The sequence below is a fragment of the Topomyia yanbarensis genome, chromosome 3, assembly GCF_030247195.1.
Source record: "Topomyia yanbarensis strain Yona2022 chromosome 3, ASM3024719v1, whole genome shotgun sequence".
NCBI classification, from domain to species: domain Eukaryota; kingdom Metazoa; phylum Arthropoda; class Insecta; order Diptera; family Culicidae; genus Topomyia; species Topomyia yanbarensis.
The window spans coordinates 254,971,525-254,997,338 of NC_080672.1; the positions used below are offsets into that span (position 1 = coordinate 254,971,525).

Below are 25,814 nucleotides of genomic sequence, written 5' to 3' on the forward strand. Positions count from 1 at the left end.
ATCATAGATTTGGTAAGATGTTTGCTGTTAACCCTCCGGAAGTCGCGCAAATGGCTCACTGGACACTACTGAACACGTACCCGCTGGTGCTCTAAGACAACTTCAGTAGATTTTCAGAGCAGCGTGCACTCAGTGCACTAGCACGACTGCCGGAAGGTTAATGATTTTCTTAGTTTTTGTAGTGAACTTATTCCTTCTGGACGTTTGTAAATAAAAGAATGCGCCCCTGTGGTATTCCCGAATATATTTATCGCTGGGATACCAGCTTACAGCGGTTGATCTTGCGCGATATACCTAAAAACTATTCTGTCAATACTTCTCTAGAGTGTCTTAAAACATTGCCAAAGTAATATGGCTCATTTCCTACCTCAAATATAAATGATGCCGACGTCTCAAGCGCTCTGTCCAGTCCAGTGCACAGTAGTCCAAACCCGGACATAAGTCTAGATATGAAGGCTACGCGATACGTCCCTAGAAAAAATGTCTATTAAAGACGTGCTTAATATTATTTAAAAAAGCGGTCAAAAATTTTAAAAATTAAAATGGCTGACCTACCGAAAAAGAAAAATTACGACAGTTTGGTTAGTTGCTCAGGGAAATTTTTGCAAGCTTTCTGGCTATTTCGAAGAAAATAGAATATTTGGCATGACTTTGGCATGTTTTATGGGCATTAGACCGGCAACAATGTTAACTTTTTTCGGAACACTGTTAACCCTTTCATGCCCAACATTTTTCGAGTGCATGTAGGGTTTCAAAACTGTTTTTTTCTTGAAAACGGTGGGGTCAAAAAACACGAAAAGCCTATTTTCATAAAGATAGATGCTTCCTTGGCAGTGCTAGAAGCTTGTGAAGTTTTACCTTCTAATGCTCAATACAATTCTCCTAGAATAATTACAATAGTTCAATTACGTGGAAAAAATAGCCAACGACAGTCTAAATTAATATGTTTTATGAGTTTTCAACAATATTGCACTATAACGAAGATACATGAAAAAATCCTTTTCCGTCGTCAACGAAAACTGTACCTGGCAGCACTGCTCCATCGGAATACTATCAGACTAATTGCAATAACTTCAGTTCTAGAGCTGATCCTTGTTACTGTTAATACTCAAATTAAAGCCAATAATCACATTGTGAGCAAATCTCGCCTCAATCAAAAGTTGTAGCTGTTTAAAAACGTTGTTGTCCACAAACAACATGGGCATGAATGGGTTAAATCAAACGGTAATTGGTTCCATGAGCTTTTCTGGAAACTGGTATGTGAAAATATATGAAAAATGGACAAAAAAATGTCAGTATCATCTTGTGTATCCCATAATCTGCAGATATATAGCTCGGGGTGTAAGGATAAACATTGCCGAAGAATTGGTTCGAATTTGCAGTAAAAAGATATTCTCATATATAGTTATGTGTTGCCTCTTTCTCGCACATGCTTAGAATAGGCAATTAAAAAAAAAGGTTGGTCTTCAAAGTTATATAACAACCTACAATCAATATGCATCCTTCAACAAAGCTGTTTGTTATAAAATATGTGACCAAAAGAGATTTGCAGAGTTACTGTGGAATTTTTTATTTGATTTTATGTTTTTATTTCGGAGTTTCCATGTATTTCACCATAGAAACTTTTAAATTCTTGTGAGTGAACTAGAGCTATACCCTAGTAACAATTGAGGTTTTATGGTGCACTTGAAGTCTCTCTTAAAACTTAGATTGCACTTGTAGTGTGCTATAAAACCAGCCCGGGGACAACTTGACAGCTCCCATATATTGAACTCATAAGCAAATTTTGTGGTGATTTGGTGATGTCATGGCGGCTCGTATGGAGCAAAATTTGAAAAAGGCGCATCCCATTTATTATTTTCCAGCTGTTAGAAATAAACAATTTCAGCATTTCTATCATCAAATTTATTTCGCTGTTCAAATTTCAAACTGTCTTCGTTTCACCATACCTAAACAGAAACCTATACTCTTAGAAAAAATGAAAATTACATTTGACGTAAACAACGTAGCGACATATTTTTCTGTCTGATCGTAGGCTTTTACATGTTCTGATATCTAAAATTAATGATTGTAACTCTTTTGATGTAAAACTTAGACTGAATGACTTAGAAAAAGCCGAACAACTCGCATTTTTACATGCAATTAAATGCAAAATTTATGTGAATTGGGACGCTTCTTTTACGTGCATCTGGCAAGACGTAAAGTTACAAGATTTTTTTTGCTGTGTAGATTCCATTTTGAATCTAAAAAATCAAAAATAAAATAAATCGATTTTCGGAAATACAAGAAGATGACTTTCAAAATAAAGCCACTTATATTGGAATTTCCGAAAATCTTCCGGATCGAAAAAACATCTCCCCAGACATGAAATCCTCCGGTAGATGCCGTTTTGCTAGATTTCTATCAGACTGGAGTAAAATGCTAGAACAATTCAGAAAGGATCCGTACCAAAACCATCTCGATATCTTCCGGACAGAATTATTTCAGAAGTCGAACAAAACTCTGGTAGGAGCCGAACAAAATTGTACATTCCTGGCAGCTCCCTTGCTGAAACCGAGCACTACAGGTTTGCTGCCAGAACTCTGATAAAAGCACACAAATTCTATTCAAAACCAATTTTGGCAAATAATTAGAAAATTCTACATATATTGCTTATTTTCTCGATTAAAATACTAGAATTCTTGACGTTATTAAGGAACTTGAAACAAAATGTCGTAGGTTCACGATTTGTTAAGCTTGGTGATTTACTTTTATTAGCCAAAATGTTTTTCATTTAAATTTTTAAAGGAAAAAGCACCAATGATTTACCGACTACAAACTTCACACAACAAGAAAACCAAAACATTTTTGGGAAGCAAGAGAGCCGGTTGCTAAAAACAACGACTTCCAGCTAAATTTATAATAAGATGTATGTAACTTTGCTGACAGTTTCCAGGAACAAATTGATTCTCTAATAATAGTTTTCTTTATCCACATTTTGGAATACGCTTTTTCTAAATGTTGTTCTAGCTGCATTGACGGCGTTCATAACGCACGTAACGAAACACGCTTTTCTCTTGAAACTGTTTCGTTTCGTTGCTCGTGGTACTCGTACAGAGAAGGCATACTAGCGCCACCATCAAAACGGTGGTACATATATGAAACAAGCACTATCTGTCAAGTTGTCCCTGGGTTGTATAAAACTTAAATTGTTACTTGGGTAGGCAAAAATTCCTATTTGGCATATGGTTTGTGCATCCAATCACTATTTGAATTAGCATCGTTCTGACAAAAAGTCAAAATTGTTGCCGGTCTAATAGGCATTTTCTGGTTATTCTTGTTTTGTGACGAAATATTTAGTTATTTTAGAAAAACTAATCGATTAATTCTAATAGATACATTATCGCGTGAAATTATATAAAAGCTCAAATATATATAAAAAATATATATAAAAGCTCAACTCAGGTAAACGCGTGCCAAACGCACGGATATGAATTCACTGAAAGCTTTATCACAAAGCTTCCGAAAAGAACACTGATGCCAAATAATAAGCAATGATTCAAAAGGACGACTTTCAAGACACATTTAAAAAAATGGTAATGTTCAACTGTCTCATTGACTCAGCTGCACTGACAACGACTTGTGGAGCAATTGCGGCTATTATTTATTGCGCGTTTTAAACGCGCGCAACGTAAAGTTTTATTATAAAAGCAACAATATATTCCAATGAAAAAAATAATCAGAAGTTCATGGATCATTACGGCAGTGAAAATGGAAAGGATTTTTCAAAAGACGAACTCCTCTGCGGCCCATCAACGCAATATCCCATGCCAGACGCTGCATCGCCGTGCGCCGTGTCACGTCATCAATCTTAGCAACCATACCTAAATACCATCTTCAGCATTTTGCAAATGCTAACCTGTTGTCTACACAGTGACCGATGAGGTTGCATGCCAACAAAAACCACAAACATGGTTAGGTTTAGCACCTACTAGACTATTTTACGTTGCAAAATTGTGAGGTGGCGATGGTAGTTGTCGGATTAATAAATTATAGCCTTTATGCAATATTTAGAGGTACCAAAGTTCTCTTCTTCGTGCCAGACAGTGCTTTCAGATAACTAGCTCTGCCGCACCAGGCTGGTTCTGCTGGGGTCTGTTTTTTTTCTGTTTTTTTTTTGTTATACATACCTACATATCTTATGGATTAAACTGGCACCATTTGTCAAATACTGCTCCGCTCTAGATGAAAGGGAATGAGTGAATGTTTGACTTTACTATGTCAAGACTGTTAGTTGCGGCTTAGGAGTTGCGACATTTGATTTGACATTAAACACCGATTATTATAACGATTTCTCATGAAAAAGGTTGTTGCTCGACAGTAGTGTTGAGTTCTCGTTGTATTTTGTATTTCAGCACAATTCGAATTTACAGAAAATAAAATAAACCAAATGCGAGGTTCAGTATCAGTATATTTCAAATCCGCATTTCATAAGGGCTGATCCCCATGACCATAGAACATCCATGCTTTTTGGGATAGCCTGCTGTTCCAGTTGAAAGGCTCCAAGTAGTGCAGGAGAGCCATCAAACATTGTGATCACATCGAAAGAAGTTTAGAGCCGGACGAAAATTATTAGCACAATGTTATCTTACCGTGTGATGACTCAATTTAACACTCAAATCAGTATGTATACAAAACTCGACGAAAGAAGTATAGATCTCAGCGATAACTGGAAGCCTAGTAAACAATCTTGTTGCTTTACAAAACTAGTACGTTCTTAAATTGTTATGTAACATGCATGACGTAATATTTTTTGGAAAGTATTTTAGAAAAGTGATTATACTCACTGCAATAACTTAAACAATGCGCGACATGTGATAAAATTATAGTCACGAAAGTGTAATTCCAGACACGAATCTTCATTTTGTCCACTTTGGTAACCTGTGATAGAACCGGAAACTTCGGGGAAGTGAAAAAGTTATTGAATTATAAACACATCGATTTCCAACAGGCTTAGTCTCAAATGAATGTATCCTAATTAACAGCTGTCGAATTTCATTTGGATCGGAGTTCTGGTTTCGGAGTTATGAGTTTAATAATAATAAAACATTTGGAAGACTACCTACAATCTAGATTTGGCTACATTCTAATAGTTTTTGAACACTTGAGCTCAACACTTTTCTATTGTTTAATAAAAGACCTGAATTGTAAATTTAAAACTTTGATATTCTGGTACAAAAGTCGAAAAATTGCAGTTGCTTGACAATCGGGTGTTCAAAATATCGTAATGCAAACAGCCGGTGAGATTGTGCAGAAGTTAATGACATCTATCAAGCCCAAAGATAATTCAGGAGTTTTCATCCAGTAGGAAAAAATCGCAAAACCCATATTGCATCTTTCAACTACAATACATACGTAACATTTTCTTCTAGCAAAGTTTTATTCTAAACTAAGCAGATTGTGAGATAGTTCCAATTGATAGCATGTCGATTCCTAATTGGCATGATTTAATAAGTTCTATCGATTGGGTATATTTAAATTCCAAAACGGCATGGTTTGCCATCTCTTCTGGCAACAGCAAACAAATGGTGGACAGTAATTCCTAGAAATTTATCGTATATACGGAACATGTTTTTTAATTTAGGGAAAAGTAGAAATTGGTAGAGGTTTTTGACAAGTTTTAATTTTAAAACGAATTAGTGTTTAAATCGTGTTAGGGGCCATCCATATACCACGTGGACAATTTAGGGGTGAGGAGGGGTCACGAGAAAGTCCACGTTTGTCCATGGGGAGGGAGTGAGGGTATGGGAAATGTCCACGTGGACTTTTCATTAGATTTTTGTCATTTATAAGAAAATGTAAAAACATTGTATCGTCTTTGGTGTGAGCGCTTAACTTTAAATTTTTCAAGATTTTGAAATACTTATAATAGCATAGTGTGTGAGTGAGCAGGCAAGTGTGAAAATTGAGCGACCGGAAATAAAAGTCGCAAGGATAGAACATGCTTCGCAAAACCCGTTTCAAACATATTAAAATATAAAAATCGGAAATAAGTATCAAGCATAAAATTGGACAGAAATTCTGTCTCCATTAGCTCTACCACCAACCAAAGTCCGATGGATAATGAGCAAAAAATAGACATCGGACAATAATAAAAACTCCGGCCTTGATATCTAGCGGAGAAATTAAACAGATCAAATGTGTTGGATTGCAGCTGCGTATGTGTGTGATCTCGCTGTAGCGGCTGAGCACGATCACTGTCGCCAATGCGATAATGATGTGTTCTTTCTGAGACATGATTATAGCCCAGGTATAGCGTCGCAAGTTCGAATCCTGCCTCTGGGAAGATTTTTCCATATAATTGCTTTCGTTTAACTAATTATTTCGATCTGTTTTGTCCGTTGGAAACAACTAAAAATGTCTGAAACTAACGCGCCTACGCCATCATCCACAAAACGAAATATTTGTTCATATTTTTGATAAAAATTAGCCATACATCGCAAATATTTGAGCGGTGCACAGAGGAATAACTAGGGTCGAATCCTGGCCAAAATTATTTACTGCTGCTATTACTGTTATTATACTTTAATATGAACTAAAAATAGGTAATGACTAGTTTTTGGAACAGTTGGTTGGTTTAACAATCGGTTGTGGTTTAGCATAGGATGATTGTATACCGGTTTTAGTCGTAGCAGGTGGAATTACCTTAGCAGTCTCTGTGTAAGGTTTTCCGTGGTGTAGCGGCTGATCACAATACTGGCATGTATGAATTTGTCCTGGGTACGTGATTAGTGTTCGTTGAGAATATTCAATACCTCGAGGTGATGTGCATGTGAAAGTCAAGTAAGAGGGAATAGGTTTTGTCGGACGCATTCTCACCACACTAACGCCATTGCGAAGTCCTGGGAAGAAGTTCCTCCAAGGATCTTCCGTAACACTATTCACCTCTCCCTATTTTGACATGATTTTTTTCATAACGGAGTCGCTAGTACGTGGTGCCAGGTCATGTATCTTTATTTCAATACTATCAACATCTATATACGTCGGAATACTGTATAAAATTTCATTACATTCGACGACGTGTTTCATGTTGTTCTGGAAAGCGAATGATTCTGCTTGAATAATGTTTTTGAACATAATCAGTACCACATGACGTAAATTGTGGAATTGCACTGCATTAACTTCTGCTACGTTGAGCTTCATGTTCACTTTCAACATTTGCTCCAATTCTCGAATTGATGGTCTTACCGGACATTTCGAGTAGTCAACAGCAACGCAGTTTGCCCGCAACAGGACATACTCATTGTTTGTTCACGTTTCACACTCTAGGTAGAAGGAATCAATTTTTGCCCTTACAAATAGACCAAGTGGCGCGCGGGTAAATTTGATTACTTGCCCTGCTATGACAGCGGCGCAATTTCTAGCGTCTGGACTGAGCGAGATGAGAAACCGAACTGACCAGAAAACGATGTTACTGGATATATAATGAAAATGATTAAACAATCCCTTAAAATAATATTAAATTTTGCTTCCATGAAAAAAATCCTTAACAATTTTTGACATACTCCTTATTTTACTACGTTTTACAATAGGTTTCTAGGAGCGTAAAAAATATAATGAAACAAAAAATCAAAAAAAATTTGGTTATTGGTCAAGAATTTGTTTTAGTTACTACTGCTCAGCTTCTGGAATGACTATTTTGGTCCAAGTGTCAACGTACAGCGCAATCCAACTAAAATCGGTTTATATCGAGTTCACCGATTTATAAACTTCAACCAAACATTTCTCAATGGCGAATCGATAGGCTACTTTTCATAAATGAAAATGAGCGGAAAATCTCGAGGTTTCGACCCAACGTGGGGTTACCCGCTAACACTAGGGTTACCTATACGGTCAACTTGGACTGATAATAGCAAAAAACTAAAAGTAATTTTCAAATTTCTTAAATTACCGTACACGTGGATTACTTAGAATTATTGAAAAATGATTTCGGGAGAAAAATTGTCGTTTAGCTCCTTTTGGACGCCAACCATTTAAATGTCAATTAAATGAATTCGAAATGTAAATATGCTTATTAGTGATGGAATTAGGAATGAATATAGATACCGAAATAATCCTTAAACAATTCCCCGTTAAAACAATCTTGCAAATATATATCCATCGAAACAAAATGCCGCTGATTTTATTAAATAATTCATTTAGGCGACATTCTGATCTTACTAATAAGCCAATTGTTATTTTCCGACAGTAGATCGAATAATTAGAAAATTAACATGTCTATCACGATCCAAATGGCGCATCGTAAGGTGCTGCTGAAGGTATTAATAGTCACTAAAATTAAAATTTAACGCACGATTTTTGCATTAGCTGGAATCGTTGAGCTGCACTTGCTGTTTTATTTGTAACATAGGCAACCCAATTTGCCCAAGCTGGCATATCTGACGGGGAGCCAGTGGAAATACCTCGCTTATGCGGCAATAGTACGAATTCATGTAGAGCAGTAGGTTTCACACAATAAACCATGCTAGTTTTCGTCGTATATTTTAACTTATAAAAAAGTCACCACTTCTGTGAGGATTTTTTTACCTTTATTTGAAAAACAACAAGTTTACAATAATTGCGCTCCTTTCACTTTTACATCAAGGCCATCCTCCGGAATTTTACATGTTGTCAGTTTTTCGGTGCTTTTATGCAATAAAGGACATCCAAGCCGCATGCCATGGGTTCATGCGGTTGCGCAACGTTAACCCCTGGTCTGAAGGTCAAACAAGTATTTTCCACTGTGCAATATTTTGATTATAGATTATGTAACTGAAAATTATCGTGTGAACATTTAAGTAGAGGAATCAGGTCGAGTTATGAGCTCATTTCGAACACCCTTTATATTATAGACATTTAATAACTTAATTTAAGCAGATTAACGCCAACAGAATAGTGGAAACACGACCAGTTACCCTATCCGTTGTTTTCGGACAGTTTGCTCATATTGAGGTCATGTATCTCCTAGCCTACTATTTATTAGCACATACATTGACACCAAATGACATTCATCTCAGCAGTCACCTACTACGTTGTCAACAACATCAAAGCGTTGGACATGCCGAAGAGAAAAAGGTGACAAACCACCAATTCAAAGGGAGGTCAAAAGGGGACGAAAGTGAATAGAAAACAAGCATGAATAAGCAGCATGGTTCATCGAGTCGCGACTAGGTTCAACGTTACTGCACCACTGCACTGCTATGACTAATAAATAGTAAAACGGGTGGCTAGTTTGAAGTTCACGTATGGCAAACATGATCTTAATTGAGGTGTTCAATGCAAGAGCGGCCCACCTGTAATAGGCTTGTTGGATTTTGAAGGCAAATAAAACAAGGTGATATATCATCTGTTCAGTTTTTGGGAAAAGTAATTGTAGAATTATTTTAATTATATGAGAAAGGGGAAGAATGCAGAATCTAAATTTCTCAAGTTACTTCTCTTTCCAGATTACATATTTTTATTGAAAATAGAGTAATTATGTTAATCACAATAACCAAACCCCCTCCTTGAATTTATGTTCTTTGGGCCATTCTTGCCCGGAGTGATGGACCAACCAGCAAGTGCTACACCGCATCTAAATTAACCTATGATATAACAACCGGCTGGGCAGGTTTACTTTTTTCTTCTAATGCGTCGGAATTTGTTTTGCTAATATGCACAAAGTAGGCTGCGATGGTAGTTCGTCGCTTTTGCACAGCATATCCAAGTGCAGGTAGCGTAGGTCTTGGGCATTTTGAACCTGAAATTTAGGTCAGCTTATGCGTGCCGTTCATTTCAGCTGCGGATTAACTCGCACATCAACCAAATGTTATGACTATATTATGGGAATCAATAACCCGACCAGATAGATGCTGGGCAATTAATTGTTGGCGCCAAAGCGCCAAAAGAGTTTTGTTGTCTACCTTTATTTACTGTGGGAAACACAACCTACTAAGGAATATAAATTATGCGTTGTTTAGGAGGGGCCCGGCTGAAAATATTCCCAAAGTTTATCTAACAGCAAGATTTTGGTATATTGAAGCGGTGATTTTGGAGATTATCACATTTCCTTTGTATCAAACTAGGTAATTGCTACATAGTGCTTACTATGATCATAGAAATGCAGAAACACTGGTGGAACCTAAATGCACATATCATATAACGAAGTGAATTGAACATAACGTCATCAAGCGTATTCTTTCTGGGTTCACGTAGAGAGTGTATTGTAATTGTGGCGATAATTATTTTTGCTCTTTACATGTGTTGTTCAGCATAGAGACACAGAAATAGAGCACATATTTCGTGGGACCGAGTACTTTTCGAAAAATTCTAAAATCTGAATTCGAATTCAGCTCGATATAAGTGCATGTAAAGACTCGCACGCGACTTTGACAATGAATGCGTTCAGCTAGAGCTTGAACGCATTCATTGTCAACATGTCCAGGTATTTCTAACGGTGTCCTTGTGGTGAGAATGCTGGTCAAAAGACCTATCCCCTCCTACTTGACTATAAAACTCAAAACTTTCGGAACCACTATTACACAAACAACGTTTTGCACCCATGTGGGACAAACTCCTGCGTGCAAATACTGTAATCAGACAGTACACCATTAACAACCTTGCCGCGGAAGAGAATGCATCTCTATCTATTGCCATGTCTCCAACGGCGAATCAATTCGAAACCAAGTTTTCTATACCAATACCTGAACCACAAACGGTTGTCAAATTTGTGGCACTTGTTCAGGTCACAATGACAACTGCAAAAGCAGCATCCTGCACCCCAATATCAGCTGTAGACGACATCGGCGAGCAAGTTTACGCTGCTCACCTGTAACTTCAAAAAGCAGGGATTAACATCTGATTCCGGACACCAAGACAGCACAATAGAAAATTGCTAACACGAGATCGAACGGGTGACGAATTTTTGCCTCTCATACAGAAAGGTTATGGCACTACTTTGAAAACCATCAATTTAATCCCGGGGCGGTGGGTCGAGGGTCACACACCATTCGACTCAGCTCGTCGAGATCGAAAAATTCTATGTGTATGTATGTATGTGTGTATGTGGAAAAATGTCAGCTCTGTTTCTCAGAGATGGCTGGACCGATTTGCATAAACTTAGTTTCAAAAGAATGGTACAACCTTCCTATCGGCCTCTTTTTTTGTCGATCGGAGTTCCAGTTCCGGAGGTACGGGTTGAAGACTGCAACCACGCAGAAATTATCTATTATCTATCAGTATCACCATGATATCAAAACGATGCCAAACTTATAAAAATGAGCCAATACTTATTAAATTGACCACCTTCGACAGTTTTTGAATCCATATAAGCAAGATCTGAAAAATGTTTAAAGGGGGATTGCAATTGCCAAATAACTTTAAAATGCATGAAACGGCGAATTTTGATTGCACTCTCGAAAATAAAATCAAAGATCCACGGCTACGCCAAGCCTCTATGAGCCGTGTAAAATAAACAAACTAAATGAAAAGGAAACTTTGTAGCAAATTCATATTGAGCAACAATAGGCATCAGTACAACGAATCGACTCTAATCCTGGTCGGAACTCGAACACATGACGAGTGACTTCCAATATCAGTTACCTAAGCAAACAAACGTTAGCCTTCCATCAAATAATTTATCAAATATTGGCCCCGCCTGAATTAGTTCCTCCTTTGAACTAGACTCCAGAGGACTTTAGCACGACCACTGAAAGATTGAAATAATTATCATATTCTCACCGTAGACTGTTTGATACATGCAAATTACCATGTGCTGACCTTGAGCAGTGCTAATGTGATGGTTGATTCGGGGAAATATTCCGCACTCGAGGCAAATGTTTGTCACAGTTTTTAGAATAAATAGAACGAGACTTTGCTTTTAGCTCTTTAGCAAGTATAGGCGTACTCATTTTTACTTGAGTGGTAAAAATGCGTTCTGATCGCATGTAATGAACGTGAATTACACCGGTTCAAGTTTTCGGAAATGGTACACTCTACCGGTTTTGGAATAATTTCAAAGTCAAACGTGACAATTAGCGACCACCATGAATCGGCTATTTTCAAGCTAAGCTTGCAGCAAATTATCATCTTACTAATTGTGTAGCATTTGCCGATTGTTTAGTTAACATTTACCACTATCCAAATGAGTCGACTGCCTAAGCCCACCAATTAGATCCATTCACTTAACACACAGAAAGAAACCACTCTAGTACATAGTATGCCCCACGGTTATTCATTGTGTGCCATCAAGAATCACTAATAGTAATCCACTGATCTCGGGACTAATTCTCTGATCGAAGAAATGATCGACCCTTTCAGGGCCTACTACGCCCCTACATTTGATTCGATACTATTTCATAATTTATAAATCGGGGGGTTGACGTAAGCCACGGGTTGCCAACCGCCGTCAAGTCGGGCTTGACTGACTTATTATACGACCAGTCGAGGTACGAGAATATCCACGCCGGGCATCATCACATGGCGAAACACCAGCCTCAAATGGCTGAAGCTTAAATCCATGTTTATTGCCACAATGCCGGCCGTTAATATATTAGTACGCAACGAAGAACCAGGCTCTCTTTCGTGCGGTACCGTATGTAGGTACCAGCAATTTGCTTCGCGAAAAAAAGATGTCTTAACAGAATATGCTGCAGTCTTTGGTTGTGCACTTTTGTTGCTGCATTGCTGTTTATATGCCAAATCGTTGTAATAAGGCAGGCGTATACACTATAGATATATATATATGTATGCTGCCAATGCACGCGGTGCTTTACATGCCGAGACAGCTGTTGATGTTGCAAAAATAGACTAATGTGATTTTAAACGCACCACGCCCGAGTCCCTGATTGAAAGAATCGACGCAATGGCAAAGAAAATGAAATTAATAGAGCATAATGGTGAACATTAATGAACCCACGATTGACGTGTCATAAGAAACCTCGTTTGTTGTTTCAATTATTCAATCTGTCATCGGATGTAATCTAAAATAAGTTTTTTTCTCTCTTTTCCAATACAGTTTCCTGGACGACCTGGATCGATTGGGCGCGAAAGATTACCAGCCTACTGAGCAGGACATTCTGAGGACGCGCGTTAAAACCACCGGTATCGTAGAAGTGCATTTCTCATTCAAAAATCTGAACTTCAAGTGAGTGTTCCAACCATTTGCGAATTAGACATTACGATTATGACCGTCTGTTATTTTTCAGACTGTTTGACGTCGGTGGGCAGCGGTCGGAAAGAAAGAAATGGATTCACTGTTTCGAGGACGTTACCGCCATCATTTTTTGCGTGGCCATGTCGGAGTACGATCAGGTGTTACACGAAGACGAAACCACGGTGAGCATTTTATTTTGTCATCTGTTTGCATGAGAATCAATTGACCTACGGCCGGCGGAGCAATTTTCCCATGTACTGTCTACAATTTTTGCAACCGCCTTAATCTGGTCAACACAATGGCTTCGAGCTTTGAAGTTCAGTTACATAAGCTACCGAGTTCAGTGCAGTTTTTTGATGTATATCTAAACACACCGCGGTCAGTTAGTGTCGCTCCCATTCCCCAAATGTCCGATTATTGGGGCTATTGTTTGGCTTGCAGACATCAACCTGCTTTTGACTGTGGCATTGAAACCAGCAGATCAAACAACTAGTTTCGTTCCCAGACATGATTTGGCAACTAGCTGTTTTCGGTTCAACACCAGAAAAGCATGGAGCAAACTTGTTTCCAATACACTGAAGTCTTTTTTTATGCGGTTTTTTTTATGCGGATTTTTTTTATGCGACTTTTTTATGCGGATTTTCAAAGTTATGCGGTTTTTTTTTATGCGGATTTTCAAAGTTATGCGGTTTTTTTATGCGGATTTTCAAAGTTATGCGGTTTTTTTTATGCGGATTTTCAAAATTATGCAGTTTTTATGCGAATTTTCAAAGTTATGCGATTCTTTTTATGCAGCTTCCTTTTAATTTCTAGGGCATCACCTGAAGCGACTTTAATCGAAAGATAGATCCTCATGAATGCACATGCTTAAACAAAAGACATAAAATGTTCATATTTTTATTTTAGGTTATAAATTACTAGTCTTTGGGTTAAGGATATGAGAAGCATTCTTGATGCAGTGAAAATAAAAACAGAAAATGACTGAATACCTTTTTACCTTTCTCATAATAAAACTTATGCAATCGGTCGGAGGCCCGCAGAGCCGAATCTCTTATATCATTCGACTCAATTCGGCGAGATCGGAAAAAAGTCTCTGAGCGTGTATTTTTTTTTACTTGGTGATAAAACTTGTACGCCGACCCGGCACACGTTCAGTAGTTAGACCATACTACCGATTTCGTCCATCGTGTGCCAGAGTCAGGGACTCTGAACAGAGAAGATAACTCTGAACCCTATTCCTCTAAACTCCACCAAAAAGTCCGACATTTGCCTGATACCCCGAATTCCATTTAAAATGACTACTTCGGGGGGAGGCGTGCTAATGCACTTCACTTGATTCCAGGTCTAGCTGGTCGTGCTAGATTTCGCTTGTCTAATAACCGCCATATCAGTCCTGCACGGCATTATATCCTACATGCCCTCCTCTCTACGTTGACCAGTTGGATGCCGTGGCCGATCCGTTGATTCCGGTTGGGGGGTGGCTTCCGGTTCACTGGTGCCCCGACGAACCTGGTGGTTTGTCGTGTTCGGTGCTACTCGGCGTAGTCCCTGACGGTGGAGCTTGCCTACCTCGGCGGAGAGTTCCCCGACGAAAGAATGTCTCACGCTACCGTTGACGGACGCGTTATTCTTCCTTAGATGCAGTCCGGCAGAATGCCGAGGTCAGTCCAACGATTCCCGGTGGAGGATTGCGTCCGGTTCACTGGTGCCCCGATGATTCAAGCCGGCGATTCACTACGGACTACTCGGAATAGTCCCCGACGGTGGATCTTTCCTACTCCGACGAAGAGTTCCCCGGCAGTGGAAGATCTTCCGAAACCGATACTACCCGGGCAGATGCCGAGGTCGGTCCTACGATTCTGGGTGGAAGGTAACTTCCAGGTGACAGGCGTCCCGATGAGCATCTGCCGGAGCTACTTCCCGATCTATTCGAACTAGTCCCCGGCGGTGGGCCTAGTCTACTCCGACGGAGAAATTTCCCGACGTTGAAATTTCTCTCGAAATCGTTATCTCGATGCTGGTCGGTTAGGTGCCGAGGTCAGTCTTGCGATTCCAGAGAGTCACGGTTCCGATAGCATAAGTCATTAAGTGACTTTACGCTTGTCTGGACATGTCGCAGACTCAGGTGATTCGCATTTAATGCCAAAAGATCCTGACTCCTGCGTTGCAGAAGAAAAAGAGTTAAGTAGCCATGAAACTCTAAGCTTGCTCATGATACCCTACTCCACGCTTTTCTCTAAACTTTCTTACTTCAAATCCTTGCTCTTCCTTGAGTACTATGGCTCTTAATAATGAATATTTCACACCTTATGTGTTTTTTATGCGGATTTTCAAAATCATGCAGTTTTTTATGCGGATTTTCAAATTTATGCGGTTTTATTTTATGCGGATTTTCAAAGTTATGCGGTTTTTTTTATGCGGATTTTCAAAGTTATGCGGTTTTTTTTATGCGGATTTTCAAAGTTATGCGGTTTTTTTTATGCGGATTTTTTTTATGCGGTACGTATCCCCCGCATAAAAAAAACTTCAGTGTATTTGCTTTTAGTCTACGACAACGCGATGAAGTGAAAGCGGACAAATCTTTTAAAGTTAGCATGAATTTTAAATCTCAGTATTATTTGTACATACGCAGGCGTGATCAACGACACATCTTACGGTGTCGAGGACGAACATTGCAATGCGTTATACATTGGCTCAAATATCAGTCTTTTTTGCGAAAATCCTCCAACCATTAACTATAACAACATTTTTAGGTCAATTTGTTGCGTTTCGAAGCCTTCATTCGCATGTATAGAAAATGCCCAATGTTTACATTTATAAGTATCGCCCTTTTCACAAAAAAAGCGTTGACATGTCACTATGGCACTCGGTAGCCATATGTAGGTATGAACTATTTTGAAGATTTTGCCTTCGAGTGTTGTTGGTCGGAACGGCTCAGTCTGCTAAAATTCAACATGAGCCATGCCGAATGAAGCTATTAACATCGTAACAATTAGTGTGAGAAGATTGATGAATGCTCTACAGGTTTTGATTTCAATGTGTGTATAAAAAGCTTCGCCTTGTTCTCCATTTAGCGCGTCTCAAACCTCAAAGTATTAGCATCGATGGCTCGAGGACGCTCCTAGAGCGTTCAACTTCCGATTTGGTTAAGATTTATTTTTTCAGGTGAATATCTCTTCTCTTGGAGCGTGAGTATCTTCCAGGCATGTTTTCCGGTAGATTTACAGTGCATTTTTTGTTTCAATATTTCTTCAACCCAGTGGCGTAGCCAGGGGTGGGGGTTTGGGTTATAAACAACCGTGCCAATTGAGCCATTTTGTCATGATGCCTACTTATTGCGGTGAAATATCTGTAATAGGCTGAATAACTATGATGTCGCCCCATTTTCAGAAGAAAGTTAAAATTTCAGTTCAAAAGACATGCCTAATTTAACATCAGCGATAGACATGAATGCCGATTTTGGTTGTTATCATAGACGAATTTCGCGCTAAATCGTATTCAGAGTTGGCAGCACCCTCTCAGATTTTAATGAAACTTTCTTTGTCACAAAAAGTAACTTTTCTAAAAATTATCTGGACTGTCTTTTGAAAAGGGTCGAACTTTTTCTACCATTTTTTTTATATGTCTATAGTCTAAAAATGACAAATTTGACAAAAAAAAATGTTGTAGGAGTGATTTTTACAACATTAGTCAAATTTTTCAATAAAAATATTGAAAAAAATCTATCAATTTACAAAAAAACATCTTTGATTTGGATGAAATTTTGTTCCAAGATAGGTAATTATGTTGGGCACTTTCAAGGAAAAAAGTTATTATAGAAAAAAACTTTTCCTTGTTCAAACTGATTTTTTTCCGGTGCATTTTTATCGAAAACTAAACCAATGAAAGTCATAATCATCTCAGAATCAAATTTTCCAACTACTAGTTGCCTGATACATACAAAAAGTATCAGTAACGAAATTGGTATTCGTTTGGAATATTACCCTGGTTACCTGTACCTTACCTGCATCAATACTCATTTTACCAAATAACAGTACTATAAAACTAAGGCCTTAAAGCAGTCTAGTAACAACAATTGTGAAGTGCTAGTAAAATTATCATTATGGATCAATTGTACAAATCAAAGTTAAACAGTATCAAGTTCTGTGCAATGATAAACAACCCGAAGTGTAATCGTAATAATTTACGTCCGGAAGCCGCAATCTTGGATTTCAACATGGCGTCAGACATAAATTCCTGGCACCTACTCGTCAAGACCATTCCGAAAATACCCAGTCAGTCTAGATTCTAGACTGTGAACTCTGGACTCTTCACGCTGGATTCTGGGCACCGGGCTCTGGCCTCGATATTCTTTGCTATGGACTCTGGACTATGCTTTCTGGGGTCTTGATTCTGGGCTCTGGAATCCGAGCTCTAGACTCTGAAGTCTGGACTCTAGAATCTGCACTCTGGACTCTTGGCTCTCCCCTCGGGATTCTGGGTTCTGATCTCTGGACTATGGACACTGAATTTTAGATTATGGACTCTTCACTCTCATCGCCGGATGATGGACTCTTGGCGCTGGCTTCGAATTTCTGTACTATGTACTCTGGACTCTGAACCATGGGCTCTGGTATCAGGGGTCTATATCATTCACTCTGGAATCTGAAGTCTAGACTCTGGGTTCTGAACTTTAGGCTCTGCACTCGGGTCTCTGGATTCTGGACTGCTGGCTCTCTCCTTGGGACTCTGGTTTCTGAGCTTTGTGCTCTAGACTCTTGGCTCTGAACTCGGACACTAGGCTCTGTATTTTGGGTTGAGGACTCTGGTCTCTGGACTCTGAAGTCTGGTCTCAGGATTCTCGTCTCTGGATTCTGAGCTCTAGATCTTGACTCTGAACTCTCCATGCTGGGTTCTGGACTCTGGACTCTCGCCTCGCGATTCTGTGTTATGGACTCTGGATTCTGGGTTCTGGGTTCTGTGCTCCGAAGGCTGAATTCAGTATTTTGGGTTAAGTACTTCGGGCTCTGGGTTCTGGTCGCTGGGCTATAGAATCTAAACTCTGGATTATCGAATCTGAACTCTGAATTCTGGACTCTGAGCTCTGGAATCTGGACTCTAAACTCGCCTCAGTATTTTGGGTTAAGGACTCGCGACTCTGGATTCTGGTCTTTCTCCTCGGGACTCTGGGCTATGGAATCTGGAGTGTGGGTTCTCTCCTCGGGATTCTGGATTCTGGTCTCTGGGCTATGGACCCTGAATAAAAATATACTAAAAAATCAGTTTGGACAAGGAAAAGTTTTTCTCAAATATTTTTTTTTGAAAGTGTTCAACTTGAAATGTTGACGGTAGGTAGTGTACATAATAACCTATCTTGGAACAAAATTTCATCCAAATCAATGATGTGATTTTTTTGTAAATCGACTTTAAAATTTTAAAGTCGATTTTTTCAGTGTAGGAGTCGATGAAGAATTTTTTCAATATTTTTATTGTAAAATTTTACTAATTTTGTAAAAATCACTCATACAACATTTTTTGTAAGATTTGTCATTTTTAGACTATAGCCATTTGAAAAAAATTGGTAAAAAAGTTTGACCCTTTTTTGACGGTCTAGATCAGCGGTTCTCAACCTTTCTCGTACCACGGACTCCTTAGAAAACATCCTAGGCTACGAAAGCCGATGTTTACTCATCGACCTGGGAACCCTGCAAACCCGACGAGATATCCTGAAAGCGCTCTTCGTGAAAGACGTTCTACAGGATAGGATCGACTGTTCCACCGTTTTGCAGGAAATTTCATTTAATGTGCTCCCTAGAGCCCCGCGGAACAGGAACTTGCTGCGGTTGCAGTTTCGTCGGACAAACTATGGAATAAACACAGTCATCAACTATATCCAGAGAGAACTTTCAATAGAGTTGCTTCAATCTTTCACTATGATCTCCCACGCACAAGGCTCCGTCGTTTGTTTGCAAGTAAGCTGTCAGCATCCTGATTCTGAAGAGAAGTGTTGTCTATATTCGTTATTATATTTGTGTGTATTTTGTCTGTTGATGTAAACAAGAAATAAACAATGATACATTTAAATAAACAAATTAATTAATGTTTAACCAAACATTCGCGGAGACATTCTTTCTCGACGGGGAAACATTGGCCTGTTCGCTTGCTGCATCATGGGGATCATGTAATTCTCTCTTGTCTTTTAGCGTTAGAGGTGCCTGGAATCAGATGTTCTTCCCTGCTTCTTGCACTTACGGCAGACCAGTGTAAAGCTGTCGTCATTGTTATAAACGGGTACAGTTTTTGCAGTTTTCATTATGGCCTCAACAGCCGCCGCCAATGGAGCATCATTTTGTGGTTGAGGTATTGGTATACAATACTCTGTGTTGTGGCACAGCGTCTTCTCTGGGCGTGCCCATAGCAAGTCAGTTGACTTAGCATAATTAGAATTGATGTAATCGTTGCTGAATAGGTAGCGTCATCGATTCTATGTATAGTAGTAAAGGTGCACAGACTCAGCGATTGTTGATAGTGATACCAGATAGATCAGAATAGCATTCGAAGAGTGACCTGTAACGAATATAACCCTGAACCGACGCTCCTAAATTTGGATTCTTGACCCCTGATCAATCCCAGATAGGACGAACCACTCATCCACAACGTAGGTCTCAACCACTCTCACTCTGTTTTGGGTTGGTTTGCCGTTAATGAGTTGGCAATAGACTGTGATGCACCCTCTTTTACATCTTCCGCGATAGGTTATCCATGGTGTGCTGTCGTAGGAGTTTGCCTACAATGGGTGCAAAACGTGGTTTGTGTAGTAGTTCCGTAAGTTTTGAGTTTTATAGTCAAGTAGAAGGGAATAGGTCTTTCTTCTTGCATCCTCACCACAAGAAATTCATTAGAAATACCCAGGAAGAAATTTCTCAAAGTATCATTTGTAAAGGATTCTACTCCTCCGTATTGTGACATGAATTTTACACTTAGCTCAGGAGGATTCCGCGATGATAGGTCACGTAACCTTACCTCTATAGTCTTTATCCATATACACAAGAATCTTTATTTCAACGCTGTCGTTTTCAGTCGCCTGTTTTAAATTGTTATGCAAAACGACACGTTCAGATAACATGTTGAATAATATCTATACTGCATTACCGAAATGACAATACAGAAGATGAGTGACTTCTGTAATCCTAAGCTCCATTTTCACCTTCAGAATGTATTCCACTGCGTGAAAACTCGATCGCATAGAACAAAATTTAAAGTTAACGACCACGGTGTTTGATCGGAACAAAACTTTGTCGTCCACTTTACTCATGATGGCAAGAATAAATACAATGTTTCCTTCGATCTCTAGACAATGCCCACTAGATCGAGACACTGCTAGCTGTCGTTCACATTGCACGATTGTAGGTCTGACTCGGGTAGAAGTAGAAGGTAGACTGATGAAAATCACAGTTGATGTCAAAGCAAATATGTATCTCTGACATGCATATCAGTTGCGAGCCACCAAATTACTTCAATAGTTACAAGAAATGAAATCCCATTGAACCTTAACTCTTTCCGCCATTGCAGAACCGCATGCAGGAATCGTTAAAGCTGTTCGACTCAATTTGCAACAACAAGTGGTTCACGGATACCTCCATCATTCTATTTTTGAACAAGAAGGATCTGTTTGAGGAGAAAATTCGGAAAAGTCCGTTGACGATCTGTTTCCCCGAGTACACCGGTAAGTAGCTTTAGTTGAAAGTAAACGGAATGTATGTCGGAAGTGCAATATAATTAAACTGTTAACCACTTACAGGTGGCCAGGAGTACGGTGAGGCGGCGGCGTACATTCAGGCGCAGTTCGAGGCTAAAAATAAGTCCACATCAAAGGAAATCTACTGTCACATGACTTGTGCAACGGATACCAACAATATCCAGTTTGTGTTCGACGCCGTTACCGATGTTATCATAGCCAATAATCTTCGAGGATGTGGTTTGTACTAGGAAGGGAAAGAAAAACGGGGTAAATACGGGAGATTTTTGTTTTTGTTTTTCGGTTTTTTTGTACTATTACTATTATCGTAATTGGGGAACCATAGGCCGGGAGAAAACAGTAATTATTACAAATTTGACTATAAATATTACAAAGTAAAACAAGGAAGAAAAGTTTATATTAGGAAGGCTATAGGCAACTACAAGATTAAGGGCCGTAGAATGTTTGAAAACAAAAAATGCTCGCACAAAGCGAACATGAGATTTGAGTGGATCTGGTCGCAAATGAAAAGTGCTAGGACTAAAGTGAAGGAAACAAGTATGATTATTGGTGTTCATTACGAAAAATAGGACGTATTATACTATTTGTTTCGAGACTTTGCTACAAAAACAACAAATGCGTACATACATAACCACACGAACATTTTCAGATGACATAAATATTTTTTTCTATATTGAGCGCTCTCAAGAGACGGGTGGAAACTTCTGTTTCGCAGTTAATTAGAGCTAAAGATACATTTAAACACGAGAAAACTACACACAAATTCAGCTTCGAGGCGAGATACACTTAAGCGGTCATATCTAGCATTTTACACATTGTATAGTTTATGTTCAGATCTATCGTTCTCATTGGATGAATACTATATCATGTATGTTTCACAAATTCACACAAAGATAAGAGATTTTTATATCATTTATTTATACACTGTTTATATATTATATAAAACTTTTTATTTATTCTGTGAACTAGTTTCTTATTTTCGGCATTTGTTTTGTTTAGTACAATTACTCTTACGCTAGCACAAAATGTTGTAACGCTTGTAGTGGATGTAGAAATACCTAAATTATTTTAATTTTAATCAACATTGTATCACACGATAACAGTTCAAGTGTCATACTAGTTTGGTTTAATCTTTGCGAAAGCAGTATGCCATGAATTAAAAATCGGGCTACTTTGTGGCTCATAGCATGTAAATACACAATTAGTTTATAGTTTCCATATAAAATGCACTGAAGAGAAAACAAAAGCAAAGATCGTGCAAAAATTATAATCAACGCACATTTTATTTTAAATTGTGATTATATTTGACTTGTCTATTTATCTTCCGCTTCCTACTCTATTTACATAGATCGCATGGCATAGCTATTGATCATACTTCTGTGACTGTACCTATAGCTAAACTACACGCGCACAAACTTTATCAGAACAAGATACCATTCGAAAAATGTAACAAATAGCATTAATTGAATATTGTTTATTTATTTTTACATCGAACATTCCTGTTTTGGTTTCTTTTGTTGAGCAAAGATACAAACTAAAGACTGATTGAAGAGAAGCAGAGACTCGGGAATCCCTCTTTAGTCAGTCTAGGAATGTTTCTAGTTCAGATATCATTAATCGCTTTTATGTGAATGGCAATGGCTGAATGTTCATAGCTGAAATACCGATTACAGAGGCGATTTAGAAAGACCAAACCACATAAAATATAACATAATTCTATCTTTGTTATATTTACTGCTTCAATTTTCTGACAAACGTCTGCATTGTATTTGTTGCTATCAGATCTCTTTCCAAATCTCTAATATATTTTCAAATCAGACAAAAGGCTGCACAGACAACATTAGGTTCAGACGTGGCAGTAAATCGTGAAAATCGCAGCACATTTCTGAAAACTTGCAATCAATCTTTCCTTGCTGGTTTTATGTTTATAGTATTCGATAATTAAATGCAGTTTAGAAAAAGGAGACAAATACCACGTAGACAAAAACATAAACACTACAAACCAAAACTGAACCCCTAGACATCATTTGTGCCAATTTCGTAGGAATACATTTTGAAATAGATTTTGTACATCTACCCAAAAACACATGCCCTACTCGCTGTCTTAAAATGGCAACATTGATAGGAAGTATATAAGAGATAAATTATTACAGAGCCCCTTCTAATGAGATAATACCTAGTTCATCCCAGTAGGCCTCGTCTTGTTTTCTGTTTTCAATGTCTAGTACGTGCGCAACAAAGTGAACAAACACCGATACACAACAAAACGACCAAAACAATATTTTATAAGAGAATTACTTCGTACAAATGACAAATGTGTTAAGAAATCAAACGCAAGATGGAATCTCTATTTTTTCTAAACTGTCTCATTGCGTTAGAGAATCGCGAGGAAAGTTTCCAGCATTATTTTTAAATTAACAAATAATTTTGACAATCGTCCCAGTTGCTATTTAAATTCAGTAGTACATTTATTTTTAGTATGCAGCTAGAATTTCTGTTACACAGGGAAGCCAGAAGAGAGAGAAAGTTAACCAGATAGAAAATATGAAAATTGTTATTAACACAAACTGAGCAGTGCTAGTATGAATATTCGGTTGAATTAATCGCCATTACCAATTTATTAACTACTCTCTTCCATATGGCATACATTGCATTCTCAAATGATGCACGCAAACAAAAACCACGATAAACACCGGACGACTGGCAAGTCAGTTACTGTATGAATCCTTTTCAGCTAATGAGGATTAAACAGAAAATCATTCTTCACTTCAAACGCTTGCTTCTTCTAACAAACCAATTAAAAAGATGCTATTAATCCAAAATTAAAATCTAGTCACCGCAGCTGAATCAACAACCAAATCTCTATTTGCGACATAATATTGGAGGTTGGCGCAATTTAAATCAAATAGGTTTAGTTGTTCGATCTTAGCATCGTTTGTTTGAAATAAATTACTAAGACTAAACCTATATAGACACGACAGCCTAGCGTTGATGGACGCTTTTGTGTTTAAATTCATCGTTTTTATGAAGCATAATTTTATTGTGAAGGAATACTGTTCACTATTAAACACGATCTACTATCAGAATAACATACGATAGTAATCTTGCGCATTTAGCTAAATAATAAAAAAATCCATTCACGGCATAATTTCCAAATATAAATGCTATTATTACTACCAATTGAAGAGTAAAGTTAGAATATATTTGACGAAATATATCCGCTTACAAAATATTATTAGCATATTTTTTGAAAACAAAAAAACCAACCTAAGTAGTAGGCAGAACAAGAAATAGTTCAGTAGCTTAAGTAAGCAAGTCTTTACAAGAAATTAAAAAAAAGTAAGAGAAAAACTATTGAAAGAAAATTCTAGAATAGGTTCGAATAAAAAAAAACATACAAACAAGCTAAACAAAAACTTCAAACCTCCAAATGACAACAACAAAAACATATATCAAACTACGACATCTTCAAAACAAAGGTATAAACAATATGTCACAGGCGGAACGAAAAAAAGTCACCAGCGCATCGGTTAGAAGTCACAAAAACAAACCCTAGTTACTATTGGTAGCGAAGCAAATGCGTTAGATAAATCAGGCCCTAAATAACCACAGTCAACCAAGAAAATCGTTTAAACCAAGATGTCGATGCACTATTTAAATCCAAAAAATGGGGTTAAAAGAGTTCATTCAAACAGGCGAAAAACTCTCCCTAGTAGCCATGATAACTCGAATAATACAAAACAAAATTTAAAATGCCGTAGTTATGAACACAAAAAACGATGATACGTGATTAAAATCAGCAAAAGCAACAGATCTTGACATTCATCATCATTAAATTACCTGTAATAAGAAATAATTAAATAAAAATGAAAAGCAAATCATATGCATAGTTTTTCCATCTGCAGATCATTCGTTAAAAGAAAAACGACAGAAAAAAACTCATCCAAACAAAACTGGAACGATCATTAGTTATACATTTGCTGGTGAAGCAAACTAAAAATATTATTATGAAAATAACAGAAACACGTAGCAAGAAAACAAATCATGTATAAGAGAAAAGAATAAATAAAAAATCAGCATGAAAGCATCACTCTGGACTAAGGGAAAACAATAGAAATTACGGAAGCATAACACTTTACTGATAGCAAACCAAAAAGTAAAATATATATTTAACTTAATGTGTATGTAATTTTATGTGTGATGTAAAAAATCGGAACAAATAAATGCGTTTTAGCCACTAAAGTCATAAAACTATCTAGAAAGTGCTGTATATTTTATTTCATCAAAAATTTCCTTTTTGTCCGGATTTCTAAAATCAGAAATAGTTACAAATTCAAACCATTTCTTCTTTACATTGCCGTATCGTTTAGCCTGAATCCATGATATCGTTTGCGTTTGATTACGAAACACGGGGCTATTCATTACTATAAAAAAAATCCATTTGTGCTAACCTGTTTTCCCAAATGAGCATCCATGTTCTCTCTTGTGCAATGCTTGTTTCGAATACTCATTTTGTGGTAAAAAGAGCCAAGTCTGTTTTTGCCGTGAGACATGTTGGTAGATTTGAGATTCGCAGTAACTCTACCTAAGTTCGACTCCTGCCAGCAGAAGACAAAAGATTAGTCCGTAAGATTTTGTGCCTGTTTCTAATGGCTTAGTAATCTCTAGCTAATTGAATGTCGTTACAAAGTGAAAACGTTAAAAAGTAAAAAAGAAAGTGTGACTACATCTGTAATAAAAAAAGAAAAAAATAAGTATGTTCAGTAGTGGCGAAAAATTTAGGCGAAAAAAGTTTATCTCCATTAACCCTCCGGAAGTCGCACAAATAGCTCCCTGAACGAGCAGCCGCTGGTGTCCTAAGAGGATTTCGCTAGATTTTCAGAGCGGCGTGCGTTCGGCTGTTTGGCCATCTATGGAAGCTCAATC

General features: G+C 37.9%; 1 protein-coding gene across 15 annotated transcripts in view; it reads left to right on the forward strand.

Moving 5' to 3' along the window:
• Positions 1-25,142, forward strand: part of LOC131690313 (G protein alpha o subunit) — a 194,925-nt gene extending 169,783 nt beyond the window's left edge. For all 15 annotated transcript variants that reach the window (XM_058975991.1, XM_058975990.1, XM_058975994.1 and 12 more), the window contains exons 6-9: positions 13,013-13,141; positions 13,203-13,332; positions 20,702-20,855; positions 20,931-25,142. In XM_058975991.1, coding sequence (XP_058831974.1) covers positions 13,013-13,141; positions 13,203-13,332; positions 20,702-20,855; positions 20,931-21,118 — 601 coding nt within the window. In that variant the 3' untranslated portion in view covers positions 21,119-25,142. The remainder of the gene's footprint in view (positions 1-13,012; positions 13,142-13,202; positions 13,333-20,701; positions 20,856-20,930) is intronic.
• The last annotated feature ends 672 nt before the right edge of the window (positions 25,143-25,814 follow it).